The following is a 12061-nucleotide window of genomic DNA, read 5'->3' as shown; positions in this document are numbered from 1 at the left end:
AAGAGGGCTTTACATTAGAAAAAACAGAATTAATTCATCATATTTTCTCAGTTTTCCCTACGATACAAGCACTGCATTTTAAACTTTGCCCTGAGCCTAGGAAAGAGGCAGTAAGAAAGTGCAGGGTGATAGTGCCCTCTTCAGGCCCCAGCAGTACTGGTTGCCTGTGGTCTGTGTGCACGGGCACTAAGAGTCTTTGATTTTTCCTTTTGCTTTAGAAGTACATCCAGGAAGCCAGGAATATGGGCAGCACCATCCGCCAGCCCAAACTGTCCAACCTTTCCCCGTCAGTGATTGCCCAAACCAACTGGAAGTTTGTGGAGGGTCTGCTGAAGGAATGCCGCAACAAGGTGAGCTGTGGACACTTCTGAATGTGTATTTTCCTTGGCAGCCAAGATGAGACCAAGGCCTAGCTCTGACCACTCTTTTCTTGATTTTGAAAACATTGTTAATATAATGGGATAGTACTAATGTTAAGATCCTTTTAACTTGGAATTAGGTGTATTTGTTTTAAATAAAATATACCATTAATTGAGAGCAAGCACACTTTGCTTGATAAAAACTTAATATGTATTCTTTAAAACTGAGAGACAGATGTAGTTTTTAATTTTAGACATCTTATGTTACTTAAAATCATTAATTTTAAGTAAGTAGTATCTTAAGTAAGTAATGTAGTTGTATTGTCTTCAACAGATTAGTCTTACACGTATGCAAATGTTTTTGCCTCTCTGATTTAATCTGATAGCACTGATCTCGTGTCTAGAAACAAGAATTCGCTGAGTGCCTACTGTGTGCCAGATGAAGGTGTATTATTCAGTTTAAGCTTGCTGTTGGCATGTTTTTCTTCCATTCTACAAGAAGAGTAATTTTTTAAAGCTATATTAAGGTATAATTGATATACAAAAAATTGCACACATATAATGTATACATCTTGATGAGTTTGGACATATGCATACACTGGTGATACTGTTACCACCAATCAAGGTAGACATATCTGTCACTTCCAAAAATTTCCTTATATTCTTTTGCGTTTTTTGTTTGTTTTTGGGGTAAGAGCACAACATGAGATCTGTCCTCTTAACATTTTAAATTGCACAATATTGTATTATTATAGGTGCTATGTTGTACAGCAGATCTCCAGAGCTTATTCTTCTTACCTATGAATACCGAAACTTCATACCTCTTGAGCAACAATTCTGTTTTTCCCTCCCCACAGCCCCTAGCAACCACCATTCTATTCTCTGCTTCTATGAATTTGTTTGACTATTTCAGATACCTTATATAAGTGGAATCATGTAGTATTTGTCCTGTTTGGCTTATTTCACTTAGCATAATGTCGTCCAGGTTCATCCACGTTGCTGCAAATGGCAGGATTTCCTTCTTTTTTAAGGCTTTTTAAAGGCTGAATAATACTCCATCATATGTATGTATATACCACATATTGTTTAGCCATTCATCTATTGGTAGATACTTGGGTAGTTTCTATATCTAGGCTTTCATGAATATGCTGCAATGAACATGGGGATGCAGATATTTCTTTGAGATCCTAATTTCAGTTCTTTTGGATATATACTCAGAAGTGCGATTGCTGGATCAAAAGACAGTCATTCTTTTTTTTTTTTAATAACAGATTTGTAGAGATCTGCTTTCTTTTATTTTTAAAATTATTATTTTTATTTTTGGTTGCCTTGGGTCTTCGTTGCTGCGACGGGCTTTCTCTGGTTGCAGTGAGTGGGGGCTACTCTTTGTTGCAGTGTACGGGCTTCTCATTGTGGTGGCTTCTCTTGTTGCAGTGCACGGGCTCTAGGTACGCAGGCTTCAGTAGTTGTGGCGTGTGGGCTCAGTAGTTGTGGCTTGCGGGCTTTAGAGCGCAGGCTCAGTAGTTGCGGCGCACAGGCTTAGTTGCTCTGCGGCATGTGGGATCTTCTGGGACCAGGGATCAAACCTATGTCCCCTGCATTGGCAGAGGGATTCTTAACCACTGTGCCGCCAGGGAAGTCCCAAGATAGTCATTCTTAACTTTTAATATTTTAGTTCAGAACTTAAATTTCTAATAAAAATACAGCCTTTCAACCAAGTCAGTATACTGTGCTTTTTAGGACAGTTGAACTAACTTGGCCCCTACTACATCCTGTTTATTCATCAATGGAAAAAAAAGGTTTTCCTGCATTTCAGTTTCTAAGTGATGCTCATTTATGGGATGAAATCAAATATACTTTCTCTTGAAGAAAAAATTATTACTGTTACAAGTTAGGTTGATATACCAGTACTGATATTTTGAATTCAGGCATCTTAAAAACTTCATCAGTTCATTCTAAGTTGTTGATATCCATGATTTTTCCCAATAATGTTGTCTTTTCTCCCATCAAGAACATTGGTGATCCTGCCTTTTTTGAAAGAGGGCTTGTCTCTTGTCTCTGGGATTTGTTTTCCATGCCCCTTGCATTCATTTTCAAGTTTTGAGATGCATGCTCTGGCAGTGACAACTTTCTTATGTCTACTGCCTGGTCAACAATGATGGTGAAATATATCCTAATTTCAGATTTGTTGTTATGTGGAAAAGTGTACATGTTAGAATTGAAGAATAGCCTAACGCTATCAACTGTTGGCTAGCATGTGGAGCAACAGGGAACTCTGATACTGTTGGAAATGTAAATTGGTATGGTTGCTTTGCAAAACAGCATAGCATTTATTATCCAGTATTCTTCTCCTAGGTATACTCCCTAGAGAAACCTTTGCAGCATGACCCAGGAGATATGTACGAGACGTTTACAGCAGAATTCTTTGTAATAGTCCCAAACCGGAAACAACCCAAATGCCAGTCAGTAGGAGAATAAATAATAAATTGCAGTATATTTATACAGTGGAATGCTATACAGTGTGGAAATAGACAACAGATATATTGATCAGTGTGTATGAATTTCACAAACATAAAGTTAAGTGAAAAAGAAAATAACAAAAGGGGCTTCCCTGGTGGCGCAGTGGTTAAGAATCTGCCTGCCAATGCAGGGGACACAGGTTCGAGCCCCGGTCCGGGGAGATCCCACATGCCGTGGAGCAACTAAGCCCATGCACCACAATTACTGTGCCTGTGCTCTAGAGCCCACGAGCCACAACTGCTGAGCCCGTGTGCCACAACTGCTGAAGCCCAAGAGCCTAGAGCCCGCGCTCTGCAACAAGAAAAGCCAGTGCAATGAGAAGCCTGCACACTGCAACGAAGAGTGGCCCCCGCTCGCCACAACTAGAGAAAGCCTGCACACAGCAACAAAGACCCAATGCAGCCAAAAATAAATAAATAAAATAAATAAATTTTAAAAAGAAAATAACAACAAAAAAACCATACTGGCAAAACTAAACTACATTGTTTAGGGATACAAATATAGGTGTTAATCATTTCCTTGCATTTCTGTAGTTTTACTGTGTAAGTCAGAACAGTGATCACTTCTAGAGTGGGAAAGGTGATTGGAGAAGGCACATGGGATTCTTCAAAGGTATAGATGGGCAATATTTTTTTTCTTAATCTCGTTGATGGTTATGATAGTCTAATAGTATACACTCACATACACACATATGTGTCTGTATATGAGATATATTTCACAATAAAAAATTAAAAATAGTAACACTGGAAAGAAATATGCCAAAGTGTTAAGAGTTGTTGCTTCTGCAGGGTAGGGTATGGGGTGATATTTTTCCTTGCTCTTTAGATTCTTTTTTTTTTTTTATAAATTTATTTTATTGATTTTTATTTTTGGCTGTGTTGGGTCTTCGTTGCTGCGCGCGGGCTTTCTCTAGTTGCGGCGAGTGGGAGCTGCTCATCGTCGCGGTGCGCAGGCTTCTCATTGTGGTGGCCTCTCTTGTTGCGGAGCACGGGCTCTAGGCACACGGGCTTCGGTAGTTGTGTCACGTGGGCTCAGTAGTTGTGGCTTGTGGGCTCTTGAGCGCAGGCTCAGTAGTTGTGGCACACAGGCTTATTTTCTCCGTGACATGTGGGATCTTCTCAGACTGGGGCTGGAATCCGTGTCCCCTGCACTGGCAGGCGGATTCTTAACCACTGCGCCACCAGGGAAGCCCCTAGATTTTTATATGTCACAAATTTATAACATGATTAAATCTTCCTTAAGAACTTGGATTCAATATTCAGGCAGCTTTAGGTTCAAAGACCAGATTTGCTGCTGCTTTGCTGTGTGAATTTGGGCAAGTTACTTAAGTTCTCTGACCTCAATTTCCTTATCAGTAAATTGTGAAAAATAGTAATACTTCTCATAGAGTTATTAGGCTTAAATGAGATAATGTAATACTTAGTACAGTGCCTGGCACAAAGCTGCAATTATCATTATTCAGTGTGGTTTTTTGTTTTTGTTTTACAATGAGCACATGAAAAATTTTACCTAAAAGTAAATTATTCCTCCTCAACTTTTCATTCCCTTGATGGGTACTTTAGATATATTTCTAGGATTAAATGCTGAAAGGTTTGTTTAATAGGGTCAGTTAAGCAGTCAGAATCAGAGAATATCAGAGATGAGCATGACCAAAGGGTTTTATTCAACTCTTTTCATCTCATAAATGTAAAAACTGAATCTAGAGTGATGAAATCACTTGCCCAGGGTCAAATAGTGATTTCTGTGTTTTTATCTTCTTTGAAGAAGGCCCTCTACTATAACCTGACCTCAGTGGTGGAGAATAAATACACTCTTTATCTGTGGGTCTTACTCCCAGCCCAGCAGATATGCTGGGCAGTTGGCCACAACCCTCTCTAGTTGAATGTGATCTGGCTAACTGTGGGTGTCTAATCTTACCGACTGATTTCTTACAGACCAAGAGGATGCTGGTGGAGAAGATGGGCCGAGAGGCTGTGGAGCTAGGGCACGGGGAGGTGAACATCACAGGAGTGGAAGAGAACACCTTGATTGCCAGCCTTTGTGACCTCCTGGAAAGGATTTGGAGTCATGGGCTACAAGTGAAACAGGTAATGAATGTCTGGCCTCTCCCTGTTGAGCAGACTGTCTTCCTGTTTTTGCTTACTAGCTTTCCCACACTTTTCCAGCTGACTGGCTTTGAAGAATGGTGCATGGTGCTTTTGGAGTGAGACTTGAAATAGTTCAACAAATAAGTAAATAAATGTGACCCAAGCTATCTTCTTTAAAAATAAGCTTTATAAATCTGTGTATTTGTCAGACATTTTAAAAGTGGCATCTTTTTTCCTGCAAACAGAGCTGAAAGCCAAACTGATAGATCCTGTTTGGTAGCTGGTCCTAGTCTGGAGATAGAACACAAAAGAAAGAGAACTTGGAGCTCAGGAAGTACCAAATGTATTTTAAGGGTCCTTCACTATTTGTATTCCCAGTGGGAAAAGGTCTGTCATTAACATTTCTTTTATAATCAGATAGCTTAACCTTCTAAAGATTTGAGAGAATACCAAAAAAGTTGAGTAAGTTTGATTTTTACTGCTCAGTACCAAGAGAATCTCCTTATTTCAAAATACTGTACTTTGAATAACTAGGCAAGATGGACAGCTTACACTTTCATGCATTTTTAAATTTGAAAAGAACTTGAAAAGTTTTCAAAAGCAGTTTTATTATGGAAAAATTAGGAAATATATGTAAGTATCCAGCAAATATTTATTTAGGGCCTGCAGTGTGCCAGGCACTGTTGTAGGTACTTGAGATACCTCAGTGAACAAAGCAGACCAAGATCTCTGCCCTCCTGGAGTTTTCATTCTCATGGGCATAGAGACAATCTACCTCATCTGTCCTTCAAAACATTTTTCTGTACATGTATGCCCATGTACAGCTGTATATTTAAAAATCCAACAGAACTGCAATGAGATACCTTTTCACATCTACTAGGATAGGTAAAATAAAGAAGACAGACAATAACAAGAGTTAGTAAGGATGCAGAGAAATTGGAACCTTCAGATATTGCTGATGGGAATGTAAAGTGGTGCAGCCTCTTTGGAAAACAATCTGGCAATTCCTTGAAATGTTAGAGTTATCATATGACCCAGCAAGTCCACTCCTAGCTATGTACTCAAGAGAAAGGGAAACATGTCTATGTAAATATGTGTATGAAAATGTTCATATTCCTAGCAGCATTATTCCTAATAACCAAAAGTTGGAACAACCCAAATGTCCATAAGCTGGTGAATGGATAAACTGAATGTGGTATATTCATACAGTGGAATATTTTTCAGCAATAAAAGGAATGAAGTGTGGATACATGGTACAATATAGATGAAATTTGAAAACATACTAAGAGGAAGAAGTCAGTCACAGAAGACCACATAGTATATGATCTCATTTCTATAAAATGTCCAGAACAGGCAAATCCATAGATAGAAAGTAGGTTAGGGGTTGCCACAGGCTAGGGAGGGATAAGGAGTGACTGCTAATGGGTTTTTTGGGGTGGTAAAAATCACCTAAAATTAGGTAGTGGTGATGGTTGCACAACTCTGTGACTATACTGAAACAGATTTTTTTTTTTGGTACAGAACTTTGTACACTTTATAAGTATGAATTTTATGGTAATGTGAAGTATGTCTCAATAAAGCTGTTTTTAAAAAAAATCCAAATGGGATCATACTGTACATAATGTTTTGGAACTTGTTTTTTCTTGCCTCAGAATATCTTTTCCATGTCCTTAACTAATTAGGTGATAGTATAGTAAGTGTTTAAGAGCTGAGACTATAAATCAGATAGTCCTGGGTTTAATTCCTGCTTTAAGTTTACGAAACTGAGCATGGTACCTAGCTTCTCTAAGCTTCTGTTTCCTCATGTGTATGATGGAATTTTAAAAGAACCACCTCTGTAGGATTCTTGTGAGGATTTGATAAGATAATTTGTGTAAAGCACTAAGCTCACAGCCTGTTATCTGGGAGTTTCTCTGTAAATGTTTGTGGTTATTCCTCTAAAATCTCAGTTTTAATTGTTTCCATTGTATAGATGTGCAGTACTTGAATCAATCCTTTATTATTGGTTGGTTGAGTTATTTCTGATTTTTCAGTATTACAAACAGCACTGTGATTATAGATTTTTTAAAATGTTAATAATTGTGTATCACATCCCTAAAATGTTGAGAGTCTTATAGTATAGTAACAACACTGTGAGCTAAAACCTAACTTTCAGGATTGTTATGATAATTAGATGTAGTAAAAAAAAGTACCTGGCATGCGGTGGGTATGCAGCATATGACAGCTCTTATTATGCTGGGTTCTACATGAAGGAGTTCTGTTTCTTTCCTTTTCTCTGTAATAAATGAGTAGAATATACATAATCATTTTATCATTTTCTTTGAAGTTTAGCAAGCCTGGCAATATAGTTGAGCTCTTTCGGTTTTTTGGTAAAACATATGCCTCTCAAAACTTCTTGATATTCTCCATAAAAGTCTTCAGGGAGTTAGTGAGGCATTAAAAAAATGATAATACCGTATCATCATAGGTGTTTTAAACCTTGAGGCTTTGCATCTATATCCTTAAAGAATTCCCATAGCTTGAGGAATTTCTTTTGGAGCCCATTTGATCCCCCTCTCAGTTTGGATAGACAGAGGCTACTTACTGGTGAGAAACCAGTAGAGAGATAGTGGGGGCTTTTCAATTGAGGTTACATTTTGTTCTTAGTCCTGCTTTTGGAGCTCTAAAAGTGAACCACTGACAGTGTCACAGAAGGAAGTGAGGGTCTGTGCCTGCTGGTAGGGATTGTTCAGTTGGGGATTGAACCCTGACTGTCTTTGTGGGGTTCCTACAGCATGTTCTCCTTAGGCCTCCATTTTGTTAGCCTGTGTTTAGACTACTTTTCTCCTGCTGAGACATTCTTCAGTTATGTTGCAGTCCAGGGATTATAACCTGGCTCCCTGGTCTCTTCCATCGTGTACCCGATTGCGATCAAATTCACTCTCAGAGGGTGATCTTATCACCCCTCTCTGAATCAATCCTTTATTATTGGTTGTTTGAGTTATTTGATTTTTCTGATTTTTTGGCCACGTCACTGAGCAACTACCCATTTTCTGATTTTTAGGGCACGTTACTGAGCAACTACCCATAGTATCTGCTTAGAAAGTAGAGAGAACCCAAACCGCAGTTTTTGCTGCTGGCCTCCTAGGTTTTGTTATTAGCTGCCTGCAGGGCTGCCTGCCGCAAGTCCTCATAAAAACCTCTGTTATCCTCACCATTTTCTTTGGCTTTCGGTGACATTTTCCGAGGACATGGACTTTCTCCTTTAGTATATTTTTTGACAATTAAAGGTGAGGTTTGTTTTTTTCATACTGTTTTTATAACTGCTGCCATTTGAGGACTGGTAAATGAAAAGGGGTTGTTTCTCATCTTTCATGCATGTGACATTCTTGGAGAATCTGGTGCTATATATTGTGTGGCCACGTTCCCAAATGGGTAGTGGGACTGCATTGAATCTTGCAATCCCAATCAGCCCCTTTGCAAAAGAGGAAAAGAATAATCCATGTCTCTTGAACTAGAAAACCCCCAGTGCCCTGTCACTAGGTTTCAGCCCAGCTGCTGCTCTCTCACTCTTGCCCTGGCTCTCCGTCCTCACCAGTGCAATCACTGAGCACCCGGGCGTCCTTCTGGCACAGTGGCCTGGTGTTGCTCTTGCCTTTGGCTCTTCGGTATCATTGCATGTGAGGACTTTCTGGTGACCAGCTGTACTTTACTTCCAGACAGTTCTGTTAAGGGAGGCTGCTTTCCTCGTCTGCCCAGATTTTGGGGATACAGTGATGAAAAAGGCTGTCTCTGCCTTTTTAGGGGCCTATGCTATGGTTTCAGTAAATGGATGGATGAATGGGTTTCTAGAAGTTGTATTACTAAATCAAAGAGCATGAATATTTTAAGGTCTCGTATTGTCTTCTACGTACATTGTATTAATATACCAGTTAGTAACAGTTTAGGAGTAGTCTCATTGATGTTGTTGAACAGCTGTTTTCTCAAACATTTGGTAATTCAGTGAATTTAAAAAAATGGTCTTGTCTAGTTTTAACTTGTGTGATTTTTAAAAAACTGCCATTGGGGTTGTTGGGTTTTAAGTTGGTTAAATCTTGTAGGAAAGTCAAACTTACAGCAAGTTTATGTCAACAGCTTGCTGATCTATAGATGAGGGTTTTTTTTCCATTCAAATGCTTGATTTTTTTCCCCCCAAAACAGATCAAGTTGGAGGTTAAGAATAAAACAGATCCTCAATATCCTCAGGGGGAAAATCTTGAGACCTTAAATCCTCACATTCATTCCAGAGAATAAAATTTTCTTCAGAAAATATAACTTCAGAAGTTAAATGCTCTCTTCCAGAAGCAGCGATATAGCATCATTATTAACAGCAATGGTTCTAATATTAGATATACTTAAGCTTGCCCAACACTCTACTTCCTAGCTGTGTGATCTTTTACAAGTTACTTAGTCTTTCTGATCCTCAATTTGCTCTTTTCTAAAGAAAATGGGGATAGAGGTATCTACCTTTTAGGACTGTTGAAAGCATTAAACAGAGTAGTGTATTTTAAACATATAACATAGTGCTTAGTTCATAGAAAAATTCAAGACATGGTAGCTTCTGTGCTTATTATTACTCTTACTTTTATGAAATACAGAAACTAAGTGACTTATAAAATGATCATAATAAATCCTACTATTAAAACAAACATACTACATTTATATTATATCAACTATATAGGAGCATTTACCATGAATCTGAAATAAAGTTTTTAATCCCATAACAAGGGTCACTGTGTACTGAAGGATGACTAGAAAGAGACAAAGCAGTTGCTGGGTGACCAGCTAGGCTTATTCACTATGTAGGCAAATTGCTTCCTTATGTCAGGCTTGAGAATGCTGTTCAGATTTGTGCCTTGGTAAAATGACAAATCACTGCGTGTCTCCAGCAGTTTAAACTGCAGCTTTTATATTTTCAAATGCCAAGGTTCTGCTGTGTCGACTATAGTATATCTCAGATTTGCAGTTAAGTACTGGCCTCCTTTCCTGCAGGCTTCTTCAAAGTACCTTCCACAGTAAATCCCCATCCTTGTGATGACTTACCCTCCCTAGGCTGCACTAAGGGCAGGAATGCCTTTAAATATTTTAGGAAATTCGGGAGCTGTCACAGAATCTTGTAGGCTCGGTATCCATTCCTCTGTGCAAAAGCCATCATGCACTACCCAAGCTGACCTTCAACCAACAGACCATTTAGAGATTGATAGATTATTTGCTTTTTTCTTTCTTATCCACTGGTCCATTCCCAGGCTCTTTTTTGGCCACGTCCTTCCTATTCCCAGTGGGGGATCATTTCTTTTTCTGTTCCCTTCCATTCTTCTTTATATTTCTCCTGGATTTTAGTAAGGGGATATATATTTGTATACATTGCATCTGGGTGTACATCGAGATAACAAATAGGACAGATACTTTTTAGCAAAAGCGCATATCTATATGTTCAAATTATCTCTGACTCCGCTCACTAGATGCCTTGCCCTTAGAAATCTAAACTGATAGATATTTCTCCCTTGCATTGGTTCCAGGGGAAATCAGCCTTGTGGTCCCACCTGTTACATTATCAGGAAAACCGGCAGAGAAAACTCACATCAGGAAACCTCAGTACCTCAGGTAAGATGGTCTCTGCACCATTGGCCAAACTCCCTCCACTTACTTTCCCATCCCCCACTGAAGTGATCATCTGTAGCAGACTGTTCCAGGTCAATGAAGTCTTTACTCTGTAATGTTTAAGCCACAGGGCTCTCTGAACCACAGAGCATGCCAAAACCATGGGGTTTGCTTTTATTATGTGTTTCTATACACTTGATCAGTGAGATAGAAGATTTATATCAGCAAGAGGCCAGTCTTAGAATAAATTTGGGTTTTAAATGAATTTGGATTGATACTGATGTCCTGTGTTTAGAGTGTTTTCAGAGTCTTTTGTTTTATTTCTCTGAGATGAACATTGAGATGATCTATCCTATCAGTTAAGAGAGCCTGTTTGTCAGTGTCCTGCCTTGGAACTGCTCAAAGTCAAGGCCTGGTGTGCATGATCCCTTCCATTTGCTTTCTGTTTATATTTAATAAAAATATCAGAGTTGGCAGGGACCCCAGAAATCATCTAGTCCAGCCCCCTTTTTTTACAAGAGGAGGAAACTGGGATCCAGAGAGGAATTTAATTTACTCAAGATCACACAGTGAATTGATAGAAGAGGCCAGATTAGGAGCCAGGCCTCTTGTCTCCTGGTCTACTGTTCTTTGTAACATCCTGCAGTGTCCCTTCCAGGACAGTCTCCCTCCTTCCTTTTCTTCTTGGCAGCATCTCCCCTTCATACCATCCTTCATTCTCCTCTCTCTGCCAGGGAGTTTGTTTAACTTTCTTAGATGTTTTTGTCCTAATGGTAAAGATAAGTTTAAGTGGGGGCGAAAAGGTAGGCATATACTCAGTGTTGTCTTTGGCCTTGAATTAGTTGATCTCAGCTAGCACTGAACATGGGGAAGACAGTGGGCAAAAAACTAGGTACAAAACCTCCCAAAGTAGCCTCATAAGGAGTTTTTTGTCCACTTTCTGAGTATGAGAGCAGAGTCTTCTCAGGAAAGCTGTAGAATTTATTGCCAAGGGATAAACTGTAGCCAAAAATTATCAGCAGCTGAATGATGAAGATACTAATTTTAAATGTTGGGCCAAACATGAGGATATAAAGGTGTTGTATCTAGAGGTCCTAAGCATTCTGGATCATGTTCTTTACATATTCCCTTGGCTCTTTTGTAGTCCATTTTGAGGCAAGAGCAGGACATGCGTAGTAGCTCCTAGTGGAAGCACTGCTTCCATGGATTATGATGAGAACACACTGGATTAGGAGCCAGAGGATCTGTGTTCCTTCCAGTCCTGACTTTGCCACTTGGTGATTGGGGCAAAGCAGCTAACCTCTCTGAATTTCAGTTTCCTCCTCTGTGATACCGTCCATGGCTATCTTATAAGTTGTTAGAGAATTAAGTGAGATAATATGCATAAAAGTATAAAATTTGATACCTGGTAGGTACTTAATATTCATGAAATGATTGATCAAAGTGTTACCAAAGTAACCCCAGCTTTTTTCTGTA

The 12061-nt window shown here is 39.1% G+C and overlaps 1 protein-coding gene across 3 annotated transcripts in view; it reads left to right on the top strand.

Annotated features, from left to right (window-relative positions):
• DENND5A (DENN domain containing 5A) overlaps positions 1 to 12061 on the top strand; it is a 108103-nt gene that overhangs the window by 83621 nt on the left and 12421 nt on the right. For all 3 annotated transcript variants that reach the window (XM_073808601.1, XM_033862512.2, XM_073808600.1), the window contains exons 11-13: positions 219 to 350; positions 4814 to 4966; positions 10504 to 10588. In XM_073808601.1, the coding sequence (XP_073664702.1) occupies positions 219 to 350; positions 4814 to 4966; positions 10504 to 10588 (370 nt within the window). The remainder of the gene's footprint in view (positions 1 to 218; positions 351 to 4813; positions 4967 to 10503; positions 10589 to 12061) is intronic.

This window comes from Tursiops truncatus, chromosome 8, assembly GCF_011762595.2.
Source record: "Tursiops truncatus isolate mTurTru1 chromosome 8, mTurTru1.mat.Y, whole genome shotgun sequence".
In the NCBI taxonomy this organism is placed as follows: domain Eukaryota; kingdom Metazoa; phylum Chordata; class Mammalia; order Artiodactyla; family Delphinidae; genus Tursiops; species Tursiops truncatus.
Note: the sequence above shows the minus strand (reverse complement) of the source record. Positions and strands in the feature narration are given on the sequence as shown.